This window comes from Urocitellus parryii, chromosome 11, assembly GCF_045843805.1.
Source record: "Urocitellus parryii isolate mUroPar1 chromosome 11, mUroPar1.hap1, whole genome shotgun sequence".
Classification (NCBI taxonomy): domain Eukaryota; kingdom Metazoa; phylum Chordata; class Mammalia; order Rodentia; family Sciuridae; genus Urocitellus; species Urocitellus parryii.
The window spans coordinates 10309638-10329796 of NC_135541.1; the positions used below are offsets into that span (position 1 = coordinate 10309638).

The 20159-nt window shown below is 62.9% G+C and overlaps 2 protein-coding genes across 2 annotated transcripts; one reads left to right on the plus strand and one right to left on the minus strand.

Moving 5' to 3' along the window:
• Positions 1 to 1521: 1521 nt before the first annotated feature.
• Hspb7 (heat shock protein family B (small) member 7) lies at positions 1522 to 4822 on the minus strand. The gene is made up of 3 exons (XM_026400795.2): positions 4526 to 4822; positions 3938 to 4071; positions 1522 to 2771 (listed from the first exon to the last, which is right to left on the minus strand). Exons 1-3 carry the CDS (start codon positions 4731 to 4733, stop codon positions 2592 to 2594), a joined length of 522 nt encoding a protein of 173 aa, XP_026256580.1. The 5' UTR covers positions 4734 to 4822; the 3' UTR covers positions 1522 to 2591.
• LOC113191147 (chloride channel protein ClC-Ka) lies at positions 2779 to 19492 on the plus strand. Its single transcript, XM_026400794.1, has 20 exons — positions 2779 to 3523; positions 9583 to 9688; positions 10187 to 10315; positions 11060 to 11188; positions 11642 to 11781; positions 12035 to 12112; positions 12195 to 12273; positions 12827 to 12952; positions 13226 to 13310; positions 13402 to 13503; positions 14014 to 14098; positions 14355 to 14528; positions 14906 to 14975; positions 15120 to 15230; positions 15585 to 15798; positions 16524 to 16657; positions 18271 to 18359; positions 18493 to 18576; positions 19056 to 19142; positions 19445 to 19492. The coding sequence occupies exons 2-20, from the start codon at positions 9589 to 9591 to the stop codon at positions 19490 to 19492; spliced, it is 2064 nt and encodes a 687-aa protein (XP_026256579.1). The 5' UTR covers positions 2779 to 3523; positions 9583 to 9588.
• Positions 19493 to 20159: the final 667 nt, after the last annotated feature.

Genomic DNA, 20159 nt, shown 5'->3' on the forward strand with positions numbered 1-20159 from the left:
GCACTCAATGAATGGGCAGCTATAATTACTCCTGGGGCGGGGGCAGCCGGCCTATGTTTAGCCGGGGAAGGGTGGGGGCGCCGCAGACAAAGCGGCCCCGCGGGCGCCCAGGGGGAGGAGCCGACGACAGATGGGCGGCGCCCCCACGTCCCCGCCCTAGCCTGCCGCAGGGTCACCTTGGCTGGAGCGCCGGCCAAGGACTCCCTGAGACTGGACCAGCCCTGTCCCCAGCGGCCGATCGCCACTGCATCCCACCGGGAAGTCGCCCCCTTTTCCAGCCCGAGAGAGCCACCAGGCGAACTTGACCTTGGGTGAGGGGGGCGAAGACGCAAAGCCAGTTGGGTCTGTCCCCATGCCCGAGCCCCGCGCGGATGAATGTTGGGTCTGCAAATAGCCCAGTGGAATCAGTGAGTCACGGAGGCTGGAAATACCGCACCCCTTCTCCCCTCCAGTCCTCTGACCGCAGCCTGGTACTCCGATTTCAGTAGTGCCTGGGGGTGTGCAGGGTGGGGGTTCCTCCAGAGAGCCTGCCCCCCAGGCTTCCTGAACTAGTCAGCACCCCACCCTGTCCCCAGGTTCCAGCCGGCTGAGCTCTGTGACCTTGGGCTAGTCACTCAGTCACTCTGGACCTCAGAGCTTCCATCTGGTAGGAGGGCTTCAAAAGTCAGGCGACCTTGTGCAGCCTGCCCAGTCTTGTGTCCCTTGCATCTGTGACAGTTTGGGACGTAGTTCTTGGAACATAGTCACAAACAATAAATGTCTCTTGCAATAATGAATGAATCTAAAGGGGGGGGCCGCAGGCAGCTGGGGGATAGGGAATACAGGACTTTCATTGAAATAATCCTGGGGTTTCTGCAGGTGGGTTTGGGGAGCCAAGGGAGGCTGGGGGCACCCACATTTCCCTGAGAGCTTAGACTTTAAATTGTCTGTTTATCCTGGGTTCCCTTGCCTGGCTGCTTCCTGCCCAACCCCAGGTTTGAGAATCTCAGGCTGTGGCCCTGCAGCAGACTGCGCCACGGTGTTTATTGTGTGTGCAGATTACAGCGCCTGGACCCTCCCGTGGCCCCCACCCCCGATTCCCCCCAGGATCCCAGAATGGCTCTCTACAGTGTAGGGAGGGACTGGGGGGCTCCACCTGTCCTGGGGCCCCCAAAGACAGAGCCATCACCCCCCTCACCTTTCTGTATGTGGGAGACTGAGTCAGGGTCTTGGGGGTGGCTGAGGTTCACCAGGGTCAAAGTTGATGGGGTCCCTACCCTGGCTCAGGGACCAGGAGGGACCTGGAACGAAGATCTTCCTGTGATTCCTTCCCCAACTGGATGGAAGGAGACCGAGGTGGGGGCAGCCAGCAGCTGAGATGTCCTGGGTTCAGATCCAACCTTCAGCCACAAAACCCGACATCCAACAGCTCAGAGACAGGGCTTTCCCACTGATGAAAATGGAAACACTAAGTCTGATTTTTTTTTTTTTCTTTTTTTGTGGGTACTGGGGATTGATCCCAGGAGAGCTCCACCACTGAACCACATTCCGGCCCTTTTTTATTTTCATTCTGAGACAGAGTCTTGCTAAATTGCCCAGGCTGGCCTCGAACTTTCAATTTTTCGGCCTCAGTCTCCTGAGTTGCTGGGATTACCAGTTTCTGCCGCAGTTCCCAGGCTTCAGCTGATTTTATTCGCTCTGAATCCAGCCCCCACCAAGGTTAATGCCCCCACCAAGTATTTGAAGGACAGTGATGAGATGTGTGTGTGTGTGTGTGTGTGTGTGTGTGTGTGTGCATGTGTGCTATATACACACCAACCTCTAGATTCCTAGATTAAGGAGAGGGAGGGCTGCAAGAGGCTGGGTCCGACTGGCCATCCCCGCTCTCACTCCCACCCTGGGGTCCTGTCTGCTGTAGGAACAGCCTCATTTGGGCCCAGCCTCACCTGGAGGCAGCAGCAGGTAGGGGCAGCAGGAGTTTCACACTGTTTACCACCAGCCAGCTGTATTGGAAAAACCCATCTGTGCACAGACACACAGTGCCCAGCCCTCGCACAGCTGGCTGGCTGGGGCACAGGGCAGCGGGCAGCCTGCCATCTGGTTTGGGGCTTGGAGGGCGGCAGAGGGAGGTTTCCAGGATGGCCGACTCCTGGCCTCCGTGGGCCCTCCTGCAGTTCCATCCAGGTGACCACCTCTGTCTGGCCTTCCCTGTTCTGCCCGCTTGGCCAGGGCAGTTCCCATCCCTAGACCCTGCCCCTGCCTTGCAGAGACTCCACAGATCAAAGGATTTGTCTGCCTGTGTGTCCTGCAGATGATTCGCCCAAAAGCCCTGCCTGTCCCCATCCTGTTTTCCCAAAATAGGTTCTTTGGGACCTCCCTGCCCCTCCCAACCCCTGTATTCTGAATTAATTAATTAATCTGGGGTCCATGGGTGGGCCAAGGAGGTCCCTGGCCTGCCTGGGCAGAGGGGAGGGCCTTGGTTGGAAGGGATGGCCCGCCTGGGGCCTGGGGCTTCGGGGGGCTGTGATGTCCTGCGGGCCATCGTGGAGGGACCGGGAGACTTGTCTGGCAGGCCAGGGGAGGTGGGCTGGGAGGGCGGGTGGGGGAGGCCTTCAGATTTTGATCTCCGTCCGGAAGGTCTGCTGGACGTGCTCTGTGTGCGGGTGACGCCGCGCCCGGATGGTGAGGCTGCCATCCTCCCGCAGGGCTGAGGTCACCGAGGTCGGGTCCACGTCCTCCGGCAGCTGGCACTTGTGAGCAAAGGTGTTCATGACCGTGCCATCTGCTGCCAGCTGGGGAGGGTGACAGGTCAGGGAAGGCTGCCCCTCAGCCCTGTCCTTTCATCTCAAGCCACAAGCCCTCCTCCCCACTCGGATCCCAGCCGGGCTCCGAGTGCTGAGGGGTCTGCTATCACGTGTGGCGGGGCAGCCAGGGCGGCCAGAGCGGCCACGGCCACGGGTCTGCAGGGACAGGTGCAGGGGTGCATGGGAGGACTCCAGTGGTCCCAACGCGGGAAGAGGGGCTTGGTGCCTGGGTGACCGCAGCGAGGGTGAGGCTCCGTGACAGACACTAGGATTCTGGGGCTCCTTAGCAGTGCCCTCTTGGATACCCAGACACCCTGGGTCCGCCCACCAGGACCAGGCCACCGCCCTCCCCCACAGCTCAGCCAGCACATAGTGTCCAGAGGAGTCTGGCCGGCTGAGTCACCGTCAGGATGACAGGGCTGGCACGTGCTGCCCCTGGCCCTGGTCCTCAGCTCCGGTGGCCGGGGTTCTCGGGACCAGCTCCCTGTGTACAAGGGAGGAGGCCGCTGGGGACGGTGAATCCTGTGCAGATCCCTGACAGGCAACTGGCCCCCGTGGCCTGGGGCTGCTTCCTTGCAGGCTCGGCCCCGCCCCTCTCTGGGGTGAAGGCCCCAGTGTCTCCTGGGAGCTCAGACTCAGGGACCCTAGTGACCCAGTGACCCTGAGCCTGTGGGTGGAGGAATGTGTGGTCTGGAGTGTGTGGCCTCTGCCCGGTCTCGGGCCCAGCTGGTGGCCCCAAGGTGAGGCCTGGGCCTCTGGCTCTGGGTGGAGGAGGGATGGAGTGTGGCCGTGGGGACACCCCGCCCTCTGTTGCCAGAACTGCAGTCCTCATGCCACCATTCCATCTATCTCCTGTCACATCCTTGTGACTCCCCCTGGCGTCCCCTCAGTCTACATCCCCCCCCCCGCCCACCCCTAGGCCACTCAGCTGCCCCGGCTCCTGAAGGCGGAATCCGGCAGCTTTCCGAGGGTGGGAGGACCCCTGACCCAGGAGCTGCAGGGACAAGATCTCCAGAGTGCCCTGGGCGAGTTGGGTGGGCAGGGGACACTGGCAAGGGTCTGAGGTCTGAGGACGGGAGGTGGGAGTAGGGGACACGGAGGGCCGGACTAGGCAGGGGGTGCAGAGGGGAGGTGCAGGGGGAGGCCAGGCTCACCTTCTCAGCCCGCACCTCGATGTGGTTGTTGGAGGTGGTGACGATGATGTCTTCGGGGGAGAAGTCCCTCACATCCACTGCAAACTCATAGGCGTCCCCCAGGGTCTTGATGTTGCCGGCCCCCCCGGGGCGGGCTGTGGGGAGGGCAGCTGTGAGCTGGGCATGGGCCGGGGTCGTGTCCAGAACCTGCTCTCTGTCCTTCTCTTGGGAGGCAGGTGGCTGTCCCAGGTGACCCCCCCTCCATGGTGCTTGGGGGCCCCTCCTCGACGTCCTAGCCCAGCTTCTGTGGCGGGCGGGCCCCCCTCCAGACAGTGTGTGCGTGTGCACTTGAGTGACACAGTCTGCGGCAGCCCCACCCAGTCCAGGAGGCTCGGGCTGCCTGCCACATCTCTGCACCCTCCAGCCCTCCAGGGTCCCAGCCAGAGCCTGGTCACAGGTGCATGGTCACCGAAGCCATATCTCCCCCAGGGCCACCACGGCTCCTTGGAGGCCCACCTGTTTTCAGGACCACCTCTGTCCTGGCAGGTGGCAGCCACAGTGGGAGTCCCCAACCTGAGCACCTCCCCCCCCAGAGCCCCCAGCACTTGCCTGGGAAAGCCAGGGGCTCCGAGTGGGGTCGCATGAAGCTGCCGAAATCCTCAGAAAACAGGCTCAAGGCCTTCTCCATGGGGGGGTCCTGGGCTGGGAGGGCCCGGGAGGCCGAGGAGGAGGAGGAGGAAGAGGAGGAGGAGGAGGAGGAGGAGGAGGAGTGGAAGCTTCTCTCCGCTCTGAAGGAGGAGGAGGTTCGGTGGCTCATCCACGGGTGACACCGGCCCTGTCCAGGCGGCCAGGGGAAGACAGGAGAAGGATGTGGCGCAGGCCTCCAGGGGAGCGTGCCTGGCCCGGACTGCCAGCGCTTTATAAGGCCCGACGGTCGCTGGGCGCGGGGCCAGCCCCCTTGTCTACCAGCTAAATTTAGGCCTCTCCACGGCCCAGAGGGGGCTGGAAGTCTTCTCCAGAGAATCGGCGCTGCTGACAGCCGGCCGCACGCGGGCCGAGGGCTGAGCTCACCCTGGCATTCCAGGCCTGGCTCCAGCCAGGGCCTCCGCGCCCACAGGGCAGGGGTGGGCCCTGGGCCCCGGGCACGGAGTCCTGTGCTGCCCCCGGACCGTGTGGGTTTGGTGATTCCCCCAGCAGCTTGGGGACTCTCTAGGGACTGTGCTTCCCCCATCAAACCCCTTGAGGTCCTCGGATGCACACGGCTCTGTTTACAGCCCGGCTCAGGCTGAGACAGCCCTGGGGGCCGGTAGAGTGTGGGCTGTGACCCTGCCACTCCCAGGGGGCCTGGATTCCGTGTCCCTCACCCCCTTCTCTCATCCCCTTCTTGGAACGTTTAGGGGCCCAGAGAGGAGAAAGCCGGCAGCCCCAGGCAGAGCTGGGGGTTGGGCCCACAAGGGGGTGGGGGGTGGGGCAGATAATTTGGTAATTGTCCCTAAAGATCCCGGAGGTCAAGTTCCCAGCAACTGCGAGCCTGACCTCCAGCTCAGGAGACCCCGGGCTGCAGTGGGAGGATCTGAGTCGAATTCTGGACAGTGTTCCAGCCCTGCCTTCTGGGCCCAGAGCCCCACTGTGGGAGGAGAAATGTGCCCCTTTTAAAGACTGAGAAATGGAACCTCAGAGCAAGGGTCGGGAACCCGGAGGTGTCAGATCCAGACCCTGAACATGCGCTTATGGCAACAGGCTGGAGCCGCAGCCCTGAGAAGGCCCGTCTGTCCACCCCCTGCTCAGAGAGCGACGCTGAGGGGCTGGGCCAGGAGGTGGAAGCCAGGGGAAGGCCCTTCAGGGTGGCCTGCGCTGTCCAGGAGCGGTCAGGGACCTCCACTCTCCTCTCTAACCCCTCCCTCCCCCATGGAGGCCTCTGAGCTCTCCAGTCCACCCAGAGCCCCGTCCAGGCGCCCATGACACCTGTCCCTGTCCCTGTGCCATGGCCTTCCTTGATCTAAGACTTCTGGGCAGCATCCCCCCCCATCTGCCAGGGCATCTCCCGGGCAGGGTTCGCTGGTCTCCCTGTGGACAGGGGGTCCCTGCAGAGGGATGGCCTCTCCTCTCGGCTCCCATGAAGCCCAGCCCTGAGCTTCCCCTTCGGGAACTCCTGCCATCACTGGGGCTACTGGTGTGTGACGCAGGGGCAGGCAGGGCACAGGGGCCAGGGTGGCGCTGCAGCTAGAGAAGTTTGTTGTCCCCGTGGAGATGCCTGCCTGTGTAGGCCGGTCACATAACTGACCGAGGGGGTTCTGGCAGCGCCCAGGGAAGTGACCAGCACTGAGTGAGGTGGGGGCAGGATGGGGGGCCCAGGGGCCCGCCACCCGCCGGGGTGACAGGAGCCAGGGCTAAATGCAGATACTCAGTCATGGTGCCCAGGGCCTGAGTCATGGCCCCTGGATGTCGGATCCCTTTACCCACCCCGCCCACCGGCCCTCCTCCCTTCCCCCATGCCCAGGCGTCATGCACATAAATACTGAATGGTTCCGTGGCCAGGAGGGACCTCAAAAGGTCACCAAGGCCATTCCTTAACTCTAGAGCTCTTCCTGGGGATCACAGGGATGGGAGGAGCTTCCAGGAGGATCCAGTCCCCCGAGTCCAGAGGTGGCCCCACCCACCTGGAGGCGTCTCACCAACACAGCTCCCCAAAGCCAGCTGGGCCCAGGCCTGTGATTCCAGCCACTCAGGAGGCCGAGGCAGGAGGGCCGCAAGTTCAAGGCCAGACTGGGCAACTTAGCCCATTCCCTGTGTCCCAATGAAAGTAGGAGGGCTGAGGACGCGACTCCGTGGTAAAGTGCTCCTGGGTCCAATCCTCGGTCCTGGGGCGAAAGTCACTCCCCAAGATTCTGATTTGGGGTTTGGGAGGAACCCAGACCTGTTCTCAGCCAGCCCCGAGGCCAGGGTTCTGGAACCTGGGGCGGAACACCTCCCCCATGTGCCAGGGGGCCCTGCTCTAGGCTGGGGCACTTGGACATGGGAGGCACTGGCCCTCACAGGCACAGGCACACACGGTCCTAGGCCATCCTCCTTGGGCAGAAGAGGAAAACGAGGCTCTAAGTGGGGAAAGGGTTGGCTGGCAGAACTGGCTTCAAACCTGCTGGGAACCTACTGAGCCATCTGTACGTCTGCCAGGCACTTGGAGAAACTGGAGGCTGGCTTGGGGACAGTGGCTTTGGGAGGGACTTGCCCCAGGGACTGTGTCTTCTTGCTGCCCTCTTCCCAGTTTCCTGGTGCTCGAAGGACCAGGGATCAAGGATGTGGGCGTGGTTTGGCCTTGGGACTGTGGTGGCAGCTGTCCGAGACCAGAGACTGGGGTTTGAGGTGTCAACAGGGAAGTCCCTATCCAATCCTGGACAGTCAGAGAGGCTGAGGTGAGGGCATGCCCAGTCCACGCAGAGCACAAGCCCTCACCCCCTGACGTCACCAGCAACACTCCAGCTCCTACTGGAATGGACTTGGCCTGGGGTCCAGGGCAGAGGCAGCCCAGGGTCCCAGAACTGAGCAAATCAATGAAGGACCGTTGCGATTTTCAGGTGTTGGCTTTGGGGTGGTCAGCAATGGTCCCATATCCCTTGCCCAAATCTTCTAAAAGTGGCAATAGAAACCCTCAGCTTTGTGCCCAGATCATGGCTGGAGGAACTCCCAGTAGGGGAAGAGCTGCACAGTCTAGGTCTGAGTGCAGCCCCTGCTGTGTGATCTCGGCTGAGTGACTGCACCTCTCTGGTCCTCCATGTATCATCCGCAAAGTGGTGATGATACCCCTGACTCCCAAGAGTGTGGGGAGGATGAGCTGAATTGCAGATGTAGAGCCAGTGGCTGGCACACAAAGCTTGCTTGCTCCCTTACCCTCCCCCTGATGCCTGTGTTCCTAGCTTCTGCTGAGGTGAGGCACTTACCTAGAGGCCCCAGGCCAGAGCCGGTGCCCCGGGATGCTGTGGGTTCGACAGGCAGCTTTCTAGGACTTGAAGATCCAGACACAAAGATCAAGTTCAAGTTCCTCAGCAGGCTCTGAGGGTCACCCCAGGCCACTGTCCTTGGGCTCCTCCTGCCCCTGAACAAGACGGGGCCATCCAGGCAGAACCACATCTGGTTGTGACGGTGGTGGTGTCTTGAGATGGGGTCTTGGGGACTTGCAACGTTGCCCAGGCTGGGCTTGAACTCCTGGGCTCACGCCGTCCTCCTGCCTCAGCCTCCCAAGTAGCTGGGATTGTAGGTGTGCCACACACCCGGCCTGCCTCTCTGATCTCTGGCAAGAAAGCGTACCTCTCTGGATTGCCATTTCTTTAAAACAGGATGACACTGCCAGGCACCGTGATGCCCGCAGGTAATCCCAGCAGCTCGGGAGGCTGAGGCAGGAGGATCAAGTTGGAGGTCAGCCTCAGCAATTTAGGGAGGCCCTAAGCAACTTAGTGACACCCTGTCTCAAAATAAAAAATCAAAAGGGCTAGGGATGTCGCTCAGTGGGTTCAATCCCTGGTACCAAAACAAAACAAAAAACCAAAAAAACAGGCTGACACGGCCACCTCGCTGGGTTTCCGTGAGCACATTCTTCGGAGGACTGAGCCCTGCCACCACTCGGCAGGGCACAGCCATGCTCCCCACCGGCCGCCAGTGTGTTCCCCTGCTCCACACCCCACTCTCCCGCTCCCATGTCGGCCCTGAGAACCCAGAGCCCCAAGCCTAAACCTCAGCCTCAGCAGGGGACCTCTCCCTGTCCTGCACTGGTGTCCCCCTCCCGGCCCGGCCCCCAGGAGCCCCACGGGTGCTGCTGTGAAGTCAGCTGCCACTCTCTGCCAGCTCTGGTGTGGAGGGGACACTCCGCTCCCTCCCCGCCGTGGGCAGCCCTGCTCTGCGGGCTCGGTGGACTCAGGCAGTTCTGGTTGGTTTGTCAAGGACGTTCTCAATGCCACAGTGAACCTGGGCCGGGCGGGGGCGGGGAGCGTGTTGGTTGGTGGAGTGCACACCTGTCCAGGTGCACTAGACCTGGACGCAGAGAGGCTGTTAGAAGAGGCCGGTCGGGGCCACAGCAGGACAGCAGGGCAGGAAGGACTGACGGGTGAGGAGCTGCCGGAGCAGCGCAGGGACATGGTTGGGACCTGCTGGGGCCGGGGCAGGCAAGGCAGGAAGAGGTTGGGGCAGGAGCCAGCGCCTCACTTGGATGCTCAAGGGGTCTCCCTCTGGGCCTGGGATTTTCCCGCCTCCTGCGGCCTGAGTGGAGGGTCACAGCTGCCCAGGGATGGGCGTGGGGAATCAGAGTCACCAGGGGGACCCTGCAGTGAGACAGTGACATCCCTGGGTGGTAGGAGCAGCCTAGGGTCGGTCCCAGGAGAGCAGTGCAGGGCCAGGGAGAGAGGAGGCTGCGGCCAGGGGTCTGGGCTGGACATGGGGATGCCTAGGAACCCCCACCCTGCCCATCAGACACGCCCTCACCCCTTGGGGACAGAGCCTCTGTGACCAGGACCTGCGTCCCCTCCTGAGAAGTGCCCGAGTGCACATTCACATGCACCAGCTACACAGGCACCCAGGACCTGCCTTTCCACTCAGGAGACTGAGACCTGGCAAGGCTGGAGGCAGGTGAGGCTGAGGCCGCTCACCCAGGGTCTGTCTGTCTGTCTGCTCTTCAGGGCCCCATGGAGGAGCTGGTAGGGCTGCGTGAGGGCTCCTCGGGGAGCCCCGTGACTCTGCAGGAGCTGTGGGGCCCGTGTCCCCGCATTCGCCGCGGCATCCGAGGTGAGGTCCTTCCACTCCCCACCAGTGACCCCTCGGGACGTCACCTGCAGCCCCCCTCAGCCCTGGCCGCGCTGCCCGGGCTCTCTTGGGTGGCAGGGAGCGCAGGGGCCTGCCTGCCCCTCTGTCTGTGGGCCAGCCGTGCCGGGGTCTGCCCTCTGCCTTTGGCCACCATGGAGGGGCGCTGTCTGGGGCCCAAGGCTCGATGGCCCCAGGCCCTGGGACGACGCAGGTCTTGCTGACCGCGTGCTCCGTGCACCCCAGACCCTGCCGAGACGCTGGCGAGGGCTGTCACTACCACCCGCTCCGGGCCACCCCCTGACCGCTTTCCACAGGACTCCCAGGATCGGGGCGGAGGGTGGGCAGGTCAAAGGCTCTCTGGGGGGACAACAGGACTGGCTCTACCTGCCCCCAGTCCTCTGGGTCCTCCCCCGCCCAGCAGTCCTCCAGGGAGGGCCGTCCCTGCTGGCCCCCAGGAGGTGACCCCAGTGCTCCGCCCAGGAGGCCTGGAGTGGCTGAAGCAGAAGCTGTTCCGCGTGGGCGAGGACTGGTACTTCCTGATGACCCTCGGGGTGCTCATGGCCCTGATCAGCTACGCCATGAACTTCGCCATCGCGCGAGTGGTCCGAGGTAGCCCCTCCCCGGCACGCCGGCTCTGGACCTCGGGCTTCCAGGCACACGCCAGGGATGCCACGTGGGCTGCCAAGCGCAGCAGGGTGGGCAGGGCCCTGGGGACGAGGCCTGGGGCTGACCCTGGCTTTGCTGCTGACTTGCTGTGTGGCCCTGGGAAAGCTCCTGGCCCTCTCTGGGCAGTCACTTCATCTGGACAGTGAGGGAGACAGCTGCTCCCAGACCCCTTCCCAGCTGAGCGCTGGGGCCTCCTGTTCCTCCTCCAGCCTCTCCCTGCTCTCAGCTCAGTTACCCTGGACTCCAGGCATATGGCTTTCTCTCCCTGTCCCTCAGCTGGCCTCCACCCTGAGGCCTCCCTGGAGGAGGAGGCATGGGGCAGGAGAGGTCTAAGAACTTTCATTGGAGAATCCACTGCCTTAATGAGGACCTGTCACCCGAGGGGCCTCCCACTGGGTCTCATTCAGGCCTCTACAGGTCTCCTGTAGTCTTTGGTGACCCTGAGAGGGAGGCATCTACATTGGTCCTTTTGGCAGATGGGAAAACAAAGGCCCAGAGAGGTTGAGTCACTTGCCCAAGGTCACTCAGCTAGGAAGTAGCAAAACTGGACGTGGGGACCCAGGTCCTACTCCTGCCACTTCTTGGGGGTCGGCCACTCACTGGGTGGCTGTGAGTCTCCGTTTCCTGGTGAGCAAGTGTCCCCCACAAGAGGCTGTGGGTGGCCCCCTGATACCTGGCCATCCCCAGCGCACAAGTGGCTGTACCGGGAGATCGGGGACAGCCACCTGCTCCGGTACCTCTCCTGGACCGTGTACCCAGTGGCCCTCCTCTCCTTCTCCTCCGGCTTCTCCCAGAGCATCACGCCCTTCTCTGGCGGTGAGTTCGTGGGCACCATGCCAGTCTCTCGGGGGTCCTGCACTGCAGCCCTCACCTGCCCAAGCCTTTTGAAGTCCCATGGGGCTCCGGGGGGCGGGGGAAACAGGCTCCCCTGACAGGCTGGCCAAGGCCAGACCAAGGAGCAGCTGGTGGAGGCAGCCAGCTTCCCCAGGCCTCTAGTGCAGCCTCCAGAGAGTGGGGGCTCTCAGGCGTCTCCAGTGTGGCCTGACATTCCACCCGGGGACCCCCTACCCTGCCACTGAGGTCTGCCAGACCTGAGCAGAAAACAACCCACATCTCTGACCCTCAGTCTCCTCCTCTGCAAAGTGAGGCTCTGAATCCGAACCGCGTGGGTGTATGAGGCTGGGACCTGAGGGTGACACGAAAACCCTGTGCCCAGGGCAGAGGGTTAAGAGTTCCGATACTGACCCTCACCCCGCCCTCCCCGCCAAGGTTCTGGAATCCCAGAGCTGAAGACCATCTTGTCGGGGGTGGTCCTGGAGGACTACCTGGACATCAAGAACTTCGGGGCCAAGGTGGTGGGCCTCTCCTGCACCCTGGCCACCGGCAGCACCATCTTCCTGGGCAAAGTGGTACGGGCAGTGTGGGGCACCCACCCGGCTTCCCGCCCCTCTGCCCTTCCCCCACCACAGCCAGTCCTGCCTTTGAGCTCAGTTCTGGGGGACAGACAAGCCAGGTCCCCAGATGGGGCAGAGTCCTGTCAGGACGGCCCTGGGGTTTGGAGGAAGATGTGAGAGGGGAACCTGTTGTCCCTGGGGAGGCTCCACCAGCAGCGAGGGTGGGCCCCGGCTCCCCAGGCCCTGCACCCACGCCTCGCCTTGGCAGGGTCCCTTCGTGCACCTGAGTGTGATGATTGCCGCCTACCTGGGACGCGTGCGCACCAGGACCATCGGGGAGCCCCAGGTGAGAGCCCGGGAGGCCCCTTGGAGGAATGGGAGGGCCGGTGTGGAGGAGGCTGCCTCGAGCCCAGGACTCCACCCTCCAGAACAAGAGCAAGCAAAACGAAATGCTGGTGGCGGCAGCGGCAGTGGGCGTGGCCACCGTCTTCGCAGCCCCCTTCAGCGGTGAGACCCTCCCTCCCGCCCCTGCCCCTGCACTCGGGTTCCCACGCGCCCCTGTGGTCCGCTTGCGCCTCCACACTGATCCGCCGGCTCCTGCCCCGGGTCAGGAGGAGGGGTTGGGCTGAATTCTAGTTCTCACTGCCGTCCTGCTGTGGGCACGACCTCCCCAGGAGGTTGGCAGGTGTTCAGTGGCTTCAGGGTTACCTTAGACAGACGTGGGTTTGAAGCCCAGCTCCCGCTGTGTGACCCCTGCCAGTGAGTTCACCTCTCTGAGCTGGGTTTCCTTAGCAGTAAAATGGGGATCAAAGCAGTCCCTGCGAGACAGGTGAGGAGAAAGGAGGACACGGGTAGACATCCCACAGCTGGCTGGTGCTCCCGGGTCAGCGAGGTCCTCTCTACCCGGGACTCTAGCCCTGACCTCCCCCACTCCAGGCAGATGAGTGGCCCTGGCTGTCCAGGCTGCAGAGCAGATCAGAAAGGGTCAGGGACCGGGTGGCAGGGGCTCCCGCAGGGTGGATGGGGGCGGGCAGCTGTCCTGAGCTCAGCGTGGCCCCAGGCGTCCTGTTCAGCATCGAGGTCATGTCCTCCCACTTCTCCGTCTGGGATTACTGGAGGGGCTTCTTCGCCGCCACCTGCGGGGCCTTCATGTTCCGGCTGCTGGCCGTCTTCAACAGCGAGCAGGGTGAGCCCGGGGCTGCGGTGCCCGCCCGCGCCTGTCCCGCTCCTCCCTCCCTCCCCCCTCCATCCATCCTTGGTCTGCCCCTCCCACTTCCCTCTCCCCCTCGCGTCCTCTTTGTGCCTCCTTCCAGGAGGGTGGGAGGGTGTTGGGGTGCAGGAGGAGGGGGAAGGCCCTGGGGTGGGCCCTGGGGTGGCCTTGAGGGAGGGCCGATCTTGCTTCCACCTCCTCCCCCACCTGTTGTGCCATCTGAGACCCCCCGCTGCCCTCCTGCCCCAGAGACCATCACCTCCCTCTACAAGACCAGCTTCCGCGTGGACGTGCCCTTTGACCTGCCAGAGATCTTCTTTTTTGTGGCACTGGGGTGAGCCGGGGCTTGGTCCCTGAGAGCCAGCTGGGGGCCTCCTCCAGCCCAAGTGGACAGGCTCCCTGGACTCGCCTCCTGTCCCCCGCAGGGCCATCTGCGGCATCCTGAGCTGCGCCTACCTCTTCTGCCAGCGGACTTTCCTAGGCTTCGTCAAGACCAACCGGTTCACCTCCAAACTGCTGGCCACCAGGTGGGCTGCTGGCTGAGACTGGGGACCACTCAGAGGGTCCCCAACTTCAGCCTTGTGCCCCTAACTGAGCTCCGATCCTACCATCAAACAACCCCCTCCCTAGCCCACTCGCCACTTAGGGAGACCCCACTCTCTTACTGACCCCTGTGCAAGTCCCCACAGCCAGCCCCTGCACTAACCCCAGCCCCCTCCTTGAGTCCTTACACCACTGCCTCCCAACTCCCTCCCCGAGCCACCTCCCTCCCAGACCTGTCTTCCCTGCCCTCTGCCAGGACACCTGGCCTGCCCTGCCCTGGCCCGGCCCTGTCCTGTCAGCCCAGGTCCTGAGGGCTGAGCCCACCTGCTTCTTCCCCTGGGGTGTCTGACCCACACCCCAGCTCGGCCTCCCTCCACCCTAGTTTTGCCTTGGGGTCAGCCCCGGGGTGGGGGGAGCAGCCCCTGCCTGGGTGAGCCCCCTTTCCCCTTCTTGGGGAGAGGAGGCCCCCACTGGAGCCGACCCTCTCAACCCAGCAAGCCTCTGTACTCGGCCCTGGCCGCCCTGGTCCTGGCCTCCACCACCTACCCGCCTGGCGTGGGCCGCTTCCTGGCTTCCAGGGTAAGGGGCGGCGGGCAGGGGCGCGGGAGTGGGGGACCCTATTCATGCCCCTTCTGTGAGCATTAGCACTTAGTCCCCAGAACACCCTCCAAGGGAGATGCTTGTGTGACATTTTATAGGTGAGGAAGCTAGCTCCGGGAGGTCAGGGCTGTCCCCAGGGTCCCCACTGGGAAGTGGCAGAGTAGGATCTGGGGGGCAGGGCCAGGCAGTGAGGGGGCTGGGGACATGCGAAACTGCCACCCCCACCCTGCTGCAGCTGTCCATGAGCGAGCTATTGGACTCCCTGTTCGACAACAGCTCCTGGGCACTGATGGGCCGGAACTCGTCCCCTCCCTGGCCCACGGAGCTCGACCCCCAGAACCTGTGGTTCGAATGGTACCACCCGCGCTTCACCATCTTCGGGACCCTCGCCTTCTTCCTCGTCATGAAGGTGGGCCCCCAGGTGTGCCCAGAGCCAAGGCCAGCTCTGGGCAGGCTGGGGCTGCCTCAGGCGGCATGGAGCCCTTCCACCCAGGGTCCCCCACCTGATGCCTGCTCACTGGGTGCCTGGGGCAAGTAGCTTCGGCCCTCTGACCCTCGGTCTCTTGTCTCTAAGTGGGATTGCTATTGCTTCTGCCTCCAAGGAAGTCTGAGAGGGAGGAAAGGAAAGTACCTGGCAGGCGCCAGGCACACAGTGGGCCCTTTGTCGGCACCGTCCCCTGCATCCCTGATGGCAGCCCCTCCCTAGGAACTCCCTCTGTCCTGTCCCTCCCTTGCCCTGTACTTGGCTCTGAGGCCTCTAATTCCGGGCTCTGGGTCCACCCCCAGTTCTGGATGCTGATCCTGGCCACCACCATCCCCATCCCCGCTGGCTACTTCTTGCCCATATTTGTTTATGGTGAGTCTGGGGTCCCGAGGGTCTGGGAGGTCCAGGGGTATTGGGGCAGGGCCATGGCTCCTGGTTCACCTCCTCCCTCCCGGGGTGGTACTGAGGATGGTCCCAGGGACAGAGGGCTGTCCCCTTCACCCTGCCTGTGTGCAGGAGCTGCCATCGGCCGCCTCTTGGGGGAGGCGCTCTCCGTGGCCTTCCCCGAGGGCATCGTGTCTGGAGGAGTGGTCAACCCCATCATGCCCGGGGGCTATGCTCTGGCAGGTGAGTGGTCAGGGCCTGGCCTGGGCACAAACCTCCTGGGGGCCCTGGATCTGCTGGTGGCACTGCAGGGCCCATGAGTGGTTACTGAGACCCTCAATCTGACCCCCGCCCCCACGGAGGCCTGTCACTTCCTGACTCCCTCTTGGTTCTTGTCCTGTCCCGGTGTCAATCCCCCCATCCCTCTCCTCTGGCCATGCCCAGGCTCCGGGGTGCACCCAGTGGTGGCTGCCAGGGGCCTCCCAGACACCTCCCACCCTGGCCACCTCCCACCCTGGCCACCGTCGTGGCCCTCCCCACCTCCCCCCTTGAAGCTGGCCCCCCGCCTGAGCCACCCACCTCGGCTCTGCCCCGCAGGGGCCGCGGCCTTCTCGGGGGCGGTGACTCACACCATCTCCACGGCACTGCTGGCCTTCGAGCTGACGGGTCAGATCGTGCACGCGCTGCCCGTGCTGATGGCGGTGCTGGCGGCCAACGCCATCGCCCAGAGCTGCCAGCCGTCCTTCTACGACGGCACCATCATTGTCAAGAAGCTGCCCTTCCTGCCGTGGATTCGGGGCCGCAAAATCGGGTGAGCAGGCGGCTCACGTGGGGGGGCCCAAAGAAGCCCCTGGGCAGCCATGTGGGACAGGGGTGGGAGGGGCTGGCACTCGGGGCCCCTGGCCTCAGCCTCCCCGGGGCCGCACTGGCTGCCTGAAGCTGGGGCTCAAGTGCTGTCTTGCGCCAGGTCCTGAGGGCCAGCACCAGATCTGAGATCCTCTCTGTCCTCCTGGCTCTTTCTCTGGGGTCCTGGCTCGTTGTTGGAGGTGGACACGGAGTGGGCTTCGAGGCCCTCGCTCCCCCAGGGAGGACCCCGAAGCTCCTGTCCCCAGGGAAGCGGGACTCTGAGGCTCAGGGCCCCTGGGTTGAGGTTCGGCGCCCACGGATGCAAACTGCCAGGTTGCCCCAGGCCTCAGCTGCCCGCTGCAAGGCCCGGGTGGCTACTCCAGGGGCTTCCACATTTTAAAGTCTTTTTTCCTCCCATCTAACTTCCCCTCCAATGAGATTCTCCGGGAAGGCTGCCGGATGGAACAGCCCAGCAGAGCTGTTGGGGACGCAGGGCCTCAGTGACATGGCCCCAGGTTCCTGTCCACCGGAGGGCCCGGGAGGCACTCATTGCAGCAGCCCCTCAGTCTCCTCCCGCACTGGAGGATCGTGGTCCTGACCCAGCAGAGCCAACCCCTAGGGGCCCCTGCCCCATCCTGGGATCTGATGTCCCCACTCCAGGACCTAAAGGGAGCATCCCCCTGCCCGCAGCTCCCACCCCGTGATCGTGGAGCACTTCATGACCTGCTCTCTCACCACGCTGGCCAAGGACACGCCGCTCGAGGAGGTGGTCAAGGTCGTGACCTCCACAGACGTGGCCGAGTACCCCCTGGTAGAGAGCACAGGTGCCCAGGGAAGGGCTGGGGTGGGGGCTTCCCTCTGCCTTCCCATAGGGCCTCCAAGGATCAGGACCAGAAAAGGCAACCAGGGTGTAGATCCCAACCGGATCCAGGCTCTGCAGCTTAGCAGCTGTGTGACATTGGGCAAGTCCCTTCACCTCTCTGAGCTTCAGTTTCTTCATCAATAAAATGGACATAAAACCACGTGTTTAAGGGATAAAAGAGGGGTGTTGTAAGGTACCCCATGAGCTGCTTTGGGGCTCATTGAAGGAGCCTGGCCTGGTGGCCTGTGGGTTGGGGAAGGCTGATGGGCCACTGTTAGGGTCTTCCAGAAGCTTCCCTCCGGGCTTCCCTGCAGAATTCCCTACCTGAGTGCCCTCTCCCAGTGACAAAGCATGTTTGTAAAGACAAATGAATGGTGGCTCTTCCACAGAAATGGAATCTCAGGGAAGGAGTGAACCAGACATCTTTCCTGTTTGAAAGTCCAGTATCTAAGTAAAGATAAGTTGGGGAGGGGTGGCCCTGCTCCATCAGGGCTACTACCAGCCACACGTCCCCTCTGTGTAGTGAGACAAGGTGCACATGACATAGCTGGATTTAGTCCCTACTTGTCCTTTGGGCTGGCATCTGGAGCAGTAAGCAACCTGTACAACCTTATGGGTCCCCCCGTGTGCCGCCTCAAGAGGCCACTGATGAGCTCAAGAACTGTGGCTGCATAAGTCAGTGCCCTTGTCTGGAAAACGGGGATCACTATGGTAGAAGGTTGCTAGAGGTCATCACCCAAATATCAGGCACTCCTCCGAACCCTAAGGAAACCCTCGGCACTACCTTCCAGAACAGGCCTGAATCCCATTTCAAGATGCTGCACGTGGCTGACCCTGCCAAGAGGCTTTCCTCCTCAACGAAGAGTTGACCTGAAAGATCTCTTCTGCTGAGTCACGGGAAGCAAGGAGGTCCCAGGCAGAGGGGACCAGGCGGTGCAATCACCGCCCACCCAGAAAACAGCTCTGCTGATTGCAGGCGGGGAGAGTGCTTATAATTCTAGTTCCAGTTCTTTCCTTGTGGTGCTGGGTCGAAGGAACCCAGGCCCCACTCGCGCGAGGTGGGTGCTCTAGGCCTCAGTGGCACACCCAGCCTGGAGTTTGTATTTTACTGGACGCAAGGTTAAAATGCCAAGCTCGCTCCTCCAGCCTGCAAACTCCCCTGATAACCCAGGGCTAGAGAGAGGCTTGCCGAGCACCCAGCACACAGTAGAATCACAGAACATGGCGGCCCCCTGGGTTCACTCCTACCCTGGCTGAGCTGGCTGTGGAGCCTCCTGTGGGAAACAGAGGAGGAAGCCCAGTCCTGCTACCCTCCTGGCCCCCAGCGGCCTTCCCAACCACCTGAGCTTCCGCACCCCCACGCCAGAAGCTGGGTGACCTTGGGCAGGACAAGAGGTCCTCTGCGCCTCGAAGCCTCAGTTTCCTCTTTTGTAAAATGAGCAATCAGGGTTATAGCAGACCTAGGCTGCCCCACGCCCTCAGAGACACGGGGCGCAGCACTGTCCTTGACCTTGTAGATTCTTGGTAAAGGAGAACTCCTTCTCTGTGACTCGGCTCTCTCTCCGCTTTTGCTAGAGTCTCAGATCCTGGTGGGCATCGTGCCGAGGGCCCCGCTGGTGCAGGCCCTCCAGACCGACCCCCCATCCTGGGCTCCAGGACAACAGGTAGGTCCTCTGAAGGATGAGGTCAGAGGGTAGTGACGGGAGGGGCCAGCTGACCTGCCCGAGAGGTGGCCTGAGAGTGGCAGCCTGGGGGGGAGGCTGGCCCAGGGCCCCACTGTGTGTCTTCCATCTCCAGCGGTGTCTCCAGGACATCTTGGCTGGGGGCTGCCCCATGGAACCAGTGACCCTGCAGCTGTCCCCAGAGACCTCCCTGCACCAGGTACCGGGGAGCATTAGAGAATGCGGGCAGACTCGGGCTGCGGGGTGGGCACACAGGGAGCAGTTGGCAGCCCCTCCCTTGTGCTGGGCTGCTCTCTGTTCCTCCTCTGTAGGTGCCACCCGCCTGCCCCTCACTGCCAGGGCAGAGGCCTCTGGGTAGAGAGAGGGGTCAAGTGTTACGTGGGGCCTGGTGGCTTTTAATTTTAGGTCCAGCACATGCTCCCTATGTAGTATCCACTCAGGACAGAGCCTGGGGAGGGGAAGAGCACAGCAGACCAGGGGTCTCCGGGGGACCTTGCTGGTAAAGGCCACCTTTCCACCAGAGCCTTGCCCTGCTCCTTGCATGGACTCTGGCGACCCCTGGTGGTCACATTAGATATTGCAGGCCAGGTCCCTCCTACCCAGCCTGCCGGCCCCCCATCTCAGGTCCTGGCATAGGGTCCCCTGCCCACCTACATTTCCTACCAACCTCCCCTACAGACGCACAACCTCTTTGAGCTGTTGAACCTTCAGTCCCTCTTCGTGACGTCACGGGGCAGAGCTGTGGGCTTCGTGTCCTGGGTGGAGGTACCAGGGTCTCAAGGGCAGGGCGATGTGGAGTGGGGGGCACCAACATCCTTCCATTCAAGGTTTGGGGGCCTCGAAAGACTTTGATAAGCCCCATACCTGAACCAGTGTGGCCACTGGGCCTTGGCTACCCCTAACAGCCGGCCTGCCGCTCTGGGCAGCAGGGACCCCTCTGCACAACCACGAGGCTGCAGCTCAGACGCTGGCCCAAGAACCCACCACTAGGGCAGTCACCACGCCAGGGCCCCACTCTCAGCCTCCTCCACGTGCTTTCTCCCCAAACCCCGTTTCCTCTGTTGTAGTTGAAGAAAGCGATTTCCAACCTGACAAATCCACCTGCCCCGAAGTGAGCCCACCCAGCTACCCCATGCCAGGCCGGGCAGAGACCTTCCTCTCTTCCCCACCACAACCCACCCACGCCTCCAGCCCAGCTCCGTGCCTTGTGGAGCAGGCAGCGCTACAGAGCCCTGAAGAGGCCCTGCATCCGCTGTGTCCCATCCTGGGGCCAACAGCAGTTATTGCTTGAAGGATAAACCCCACCCTGGATGGGGCTGCGAGCGTGAGGGGCACAGGGTGCCCAGAGAGTGGTCATGAAGCTCAGGAATGAAGAGATGGCACCTGTGCTTTCTGGGGGTTGTCTGTTCCCAACCAAAAGATCCTGAGAAAAACAGAGGCGCTCCTGAGCGGCCATCCATCCTGCTCCCAGGGCTGGCCCCTTGGCTCCCCTGTGCTAGCTCAGAGTGAGCCCTTGAGGCTGCTGATGGCCACCTGGGTTTTGCAGGCCTGGATCCCTGGTCTTCTCCTCGTGCCCCACTCCCCAGCAGGGAGATGCTGGGGGGAGAGCCCTCCCGCCCAGGTCCTATGATGCTTGTCCTCATGAATAAACAGGACTCTGCACAATTACTGTCACTCCAGCCCTAGTTCCCTTGGCTGAGTCATGGCTGATCAGGTGGGGTCCCCCAGGTTTGTCCTTGGGGAGTCCATGAGCCTGGGGCATCCTGCACGGGGCCTCTCCCA